We start from the raw sequence: 5845 nt of genomic DNA on the forward strand, positions 1-5845 counted from the left end.
ATTGAAAATATATTGACTAACACAAAAATATATATGGTCAAAATAATAAAAATAACAATAGAAAAAATGACACCAAAATTTTTACGTGTAAATCCTTTTAAATAAGGAAGAAACCACATGCCAAGAAGGGCAATTGATATCACTATAATAAGGAATTTTACATTGGATAGTCACGAGTACAATACTCAAAATGACTACAACTCTTTTAATTTCTCATCTTACTGAAATATCGCTCACATTTTATTTTCTTCAAAGACTATTTTCTTATAGTGTATGATGTAATTCACTTTGCTCTCTAATATCTCTAAGGCTTGATAATTTTTACAAAAAGAAAATAAAACATCTTCCACAAACTCACGGATTTAACCTTACAAATTATTCAATTATCTTATTTAATTACATGTGACAGCAATTAATGATGCGGGTTTTTGTAAAGTAACAGGCATATATCCAAAGTTTTAACACAGAGAAGTTCAACACCTCAAAAATTTAAAATTTAGAGTGTACTATGAGTAGTAAACTAACACCCTAAGTGTTTATCTATAAATGTCTAACGCTAGCATACATAGCAAATGATGTAGATTTGAATTTATGAGCTTCTGGTTGAGAATGTGTCATGTGGGGAAGTTGAGAAGGAACTATCACATTCACATTCAAGATCCTCAAAACCCCAAAACTCTTCTTGCTCTTCTTCTTCCTCTTCTGGCATTTTCCATTTTTGTTTATCAACTTCACCTCCCAATATTATCTCTAGAATCTGTCATCAGACGTACAAAGGACCACATATTAACATTAGTACATCAAATTGAATTACAAGTATCAGAACAAACACCTGATTTTTAGAAAAATGTATCCTAATTAATATCGTTTGTACCACATTTATACAAGCACAAATAAATAGTGGTCTACATCGTGTATAACGCCTCATATTGCACTGGTCTACGTCGTGTACAACGCCTCACGAAAACTATTTAAGACTTTTATGTCACTTTTCTATAAACAGGTATGTTAAATATTTTTATTCCTAAAATTGGAGATCCAGAGATTTTCTCAGAAATATAGAAAAAAAAAATTTGCTCATATAGCTACGCCATTTGCAGAAACATATTCAATCGAATCAAGTTTCATTATTTTAATGCTTTCAAAATGTGGCGTACGTATGTATAACTTCCCTTACATTATTTGCGCAGTTTTGGAATATATAGCATTTGTTGTAAAAAATCTGGAGTAGGGCGTAGATGTAATTATGGATGGCAGTTTTAACCCATATAAGTATAAGGAATCCATTTAATACATATTTACTTAAATGGATCACTCATATTTTTTTAAATAGGTAACTAATTCTTCAATACATTAAGTGACATGTAGAAATGACAAAACAAAACACATAAATGTGTGTTTTTAAAACTAATAAGTGATAGTTTAGATATGAAACTTACACTGATATGAAATATTTTTTTAAAAAAATTTAGATATATTTTTGATATGATTTTTGACACTGCTTTGTCATACACGTGGATATTCTTTCTAATCAAGTGTCAAGGTCCGTAGATAACTTTTTAATCAAACTATAAAAGACTTCATGAGTTTGGTGAGACCAAACAATCAAAATTATTTATTTTAGAAGAAATACAATTGATTCACATCATCAACACGACAAAAATGACTCAACTATATTTGTTTAATGCAGCACGCCTCTGCAAAGTGATTTCGAAAAAAGAATTGAAAAAATTGATGGTTTTGTATTAAACTGCACAGATGTCATTAAAGCCCTTAGAATACCACAAACATATATTTTAATTTATGTGACATTTTTTATTTTTTGAAACCTAAATTATATAAATTTTGGTTAATATTTTAAATATTTTTTTATATTAACATGAAAAAAATTGCATAATATGATTGATTTTTAAATATCTAAATTATAATTTAAAAATATTACATTAATACATTGCACTATAAAGATTAGTCATATTATTTCTCTAGGAAAAGTGTCACGTAATGGGAACAAAGGGCAATTTAATATGCATTCGGCGAGATCAACTTTAAAATGTTTCTCTTACATGCGTGAAGGTTTCACGCTTTGATGATTGTATTTTACAAATTTGGAATCAGCTTGAAAATATTATGAGTTAAAAACTTTTTACCTATAAAAGTGAAAAATAGATCTTTCTTTCTTTTAAAATATTTGAAAATTGCTAAAGATAAAAAATGATTTTTCTTTGTTTGTTTAATAAATGCATGTTCCAAATTTTGGCTTTTAAAAATTTCAAAGAAATGTTTTAAATGTTAACATAAAAAAGCAAAAGAATTGGAAATTTAGTTTAAAATAGAAGAAGTACTAACGTACTTATCAAAAATGCCTAAGCAGGTGAGAAAGTGTGCAGCGTTTTAGGTGTATTGCCTAATTAAAATTACAAGCATGCTAGCCTACACTCATAAAATTAAAGAAATGTATGTTCTAAATTTTAGCCTTTTTATGATTTTCAACGAAATGTTTTAACCATTAACATAAAAAAGCAAAATAATTGAGAATTTACTTTAAGATATAAGGATTACTCCCTTTGTCTCATATTACTTGTCGTACTTTAATTTTTTACATGTTTTTTAAAAAAATCATAAATAAAAAAATATTTTTACTAATTTACCCTTTAATTTTTTTAATAAACTTTATTTATGTGTCTTCTCCATCAATATTAAAATTAATAATGGAGAATTTTTACAAATATCAAAAATAAAAAAATTTAATTAATTGTATCTTAATTTTTTAAATTGACAAGTAACTTGAGGCATATTTTAATGATATAAAAAGCAGGGAGTATTAAGGTCCTTATCAGGAAAGCCTAAGCAGGTGAGAAAAGTTTGCAGAGTTTAGGTGAATTGCCTAATTTAAACTACACGAATGCTTAGCTTACACTCGTAAAATTAAAGAAACTAAAATGATGTCCATCTTAAAAATTCAATCCATCTGTCAGAAGAATTCCATTATAAAGCAAATATGCATTTTAAAAGTGGGTAGATATATAGACAGGGTGATAATGCAATTTTGAAAGAATTATTGTATATGTTGTGAGAAGATTGAGACAACTTGGAATTGATTCAGTTGGCCAATCTAGGAGAACCAGACAAAGAGAAAATAGAAAATAATACTACCAAATATTTTACTTTATGCAAGTTGGAAGGGTATTCCAAACATTATTAAGGGAATCCTATGAAGTAATAATAATTGGAATTACTCATTATCGTAATAAATTATAGTTAGAAGGAATAATAACTTGGTCTCCAAAAAACAAACTTTTTAGAAATTAATAACATCAATAATTGACAAAGCTCTAATTGTTTCATTTTATTGGATTTAGACCATGTAAGTTGTATCTTCAAGTGCATTTATATTTTCGTTTGGGAAATGAGATAAGCGAGGATTATTTTATTTGATGTGTATATATCTTGTGATTATTATTTTTATTCCACATACCAAATGACGTATTAATTGCGTAAAAATAAAAGGGAAAAGAAGTATAGTGTATAGTTTACCTCACTCATGGTAGGGCGCCATATAGAAGAAGCACGAATGCAAAGAGAAGCAGCGAAGGCAAGTTTATGAAGCTGTGTAGAATCAAATGTCTCTTCTAGCCTAGGATCAACTACTTCTTGTATAACTCCTCTCCTCAATAGAGGTTTTGCCTGTAAAATTCAAATCAAATAAGTACTAATTGTTCCTCTTAGTGGAGGATTAAAAATTTTGATCACTCATATATAGTGTAGTGACTAGTGAAAATATTCAAGAATTGATTACCCAGCTATGTAAGCTTTGATAGGAATTGTCAACAGGCTTTTTTCCAGAAATGAGCTCCAAGCAGAACACTCCAAATGCAAAAACATCTGTCTTTTCATCAACTACTCCATGCATGAAATATTCTGGTGCCAAGTGTCTGGAGAAATATAACATATACAATATTGAAATTCATTAAAATTAATGGATTAGGATTACGCATAAAAAAGGTATACATGATTACCCAAAAGTCCCTTCAATCGGAACAATGGAATGATGGGTCCATTGTGATGGAAGCCATTTTGCTAGTCCAAAATCTGATATCTGTCACTCAACGAGCTCATGATTAATTAATGAACCCAACCCAAACCCAACCCAACCCAACCCAACAGGCCGGTACAACAACTTATGCATAAAGTACAACACTCATCAAATACACTAGAACATTTGAAATAATAATATCTCAAAAAGGAAAAAAAATACCTGTGGCTCATATTCCTCACTCAACAAAATGTTAGAAGCCTTGATATCCCTGTGAATTATTCTTCTAGGACAAGATTTATGGAGGTAATATAAACCCTTTGCAGTCCCAACTGCAATCTTATACCTTGTTTCCCAGTCCATAGTGGGTGATTTCTCATCTGAGATTAGATTAATTTAGTATATTAATTTTTTTAAAAAAAAATTGAAATTGTTGAAGAAAGAAGAATAAATACCATGGAGAATTGAAGCAACGGATCCTTTGGAGGAAAACTGAAAAATGATGTAAAGGCCATTCTCAATACAACAGCCAAGCAGTGAAGTGACATTGGGATGGCAAACGTGACCAAGTGTCCCAATTTCTGTCAAAAACTCCTTCTCTTTTCTCTCATCATCCGTCGCTTTTGTCAGCATTTTTACAGCTATTGCTTCTCCATCTTCTAATACTCCTCTGTACACCGACGCATACCCTCCTCGACCAGCAATATTTTCTGAACATTCAAATAATTAATCATATTTAAAATTACATTTTGGCTATGACAACAAATTTCGAATATAAAATAACAAGGTCACCTGAACTGAAACCATTGGTGGCATGAAAAATTTCTTGAAAAGAGAAGCATTTCCAAGTGGGTCTATGTGTTGGGGAGGAAGTAGCAACTTCCTCATTGAAAGCACAAGCTTTTGGAAATTCTCCGTCAAAACTCTGCCTTCTAAATGAGAAGAGCCTCTTTAGGCTACTTGTACGAACATATCTCATCTCCTCTGTTTTTTTTTCCAGAAACTTTTGTGTGTGAGAGAATTAAGTAGAGATCATGAGAGGCAATTGAACCTTAGAAGAGGACATGTCATCATCAGTGTTTATACGTAAGAGTAGACTCAATCCCCACATCCCTGCTGGGATAGAGGTTGTCTCTTTTGGATGGATGGCCCTTTTTATCTGTTTCTTGTTGCATATTTAAAGACTTGAGGGGCGTGAACTTTGCCTCTTTTCACTTCATCACTAGGAGGAGGGACCACTCCCGCAAATTGCATCAAATTTTCAAATATACCACACCAATTTTAATTTCTAAGACAGATAAATTTTAATGGACATACTATTAGGGTAGAATGCTAGTTCATAGTCTCGTTATTCTTCTCTATTCATAGGCGTAGTAGTGCATTACGATCTCTTGCGCTGTGACTTCTGATTTCTGTTACTTCTGTTATTATTTATTACTTTCTATGCTTTGATTACTCTATTTTACATGTGATGCTATCATTATTTATTTAATCGTTATTTGTTATTTGTATTTATTTGTTATCTATTTGTTATGTGTTTGTTGTTTTTCTCATAAAGCTTTTAATTTCCTATTCTTATCTAACATTTTTTTATGCATTTATGCTTTTACTGATCCGAGGGTCTTCAGGAAACAGCCGTCCTACCTTGGTAGGAGTAAGGTCTGCATACATTCTACCCTCTCCAGACTCTATGTTGTGGGATTTCACTGGGTTGTTGTTGTTATTGTATACTATTATTTATTAGGACGGCCAAACAATTATAATGAGAAAAGATTGAAAAATCAATAATTTAGTAATAATTATTGTCTAGTT

At 30.5% G+C, this 5845-nt stretch overlaps 1 protein-coding gene across 1 annotated transcript; it reads right to left on the reverse strand.

The window, feature by feature from the left end:
* Window positions 1–318: 318 nt before the first annotated feature.
* LOC129891170 (probable receptor-like serine/threonine-protein kinase At5g57670) lies at window positions 319–5190 on the reverse strand. The gene is made up of 7 exons (XM_055966442.1): window positions 4826–5190; window positions 4489–4743; window positions 4256–4413; window positions 4017–4096; window positions 3797–3932; window positions 3535–3684; window positions 319–757 (listed from the first exon to the last, which is right to left on the reverse strand). The coding sequence occupies exons 1-7, from the start codon at window positions 5010–5012 to the stop codon at window positions 590–592; spliced, it is 1134 nt and encodes a 377-aa protein (XP_055822417.1). The 5' UTR covers window positions 5013–5190; the 3' UTR covers window positions 319–589.
* Between the last annotated feature and the right edge of the window lie 655 nt (window positions 5191–5845).

The sequence above is a fragment of the Solanum dulcamara genome, chromosome 6 (assembly GCF_947179165.1).
Source record: "Solanum dulcamara chromosome 6, daSolDulc1.2, whole genome shotgun sequence".
Classification (NCBI taxonomy): domain Eukaryota; kingdom Viridiplantae; phylum Streptophyta; class Magnoliopsida; order Solanales; family Solanaceae; genus Solanum; species Solanum dulcamara.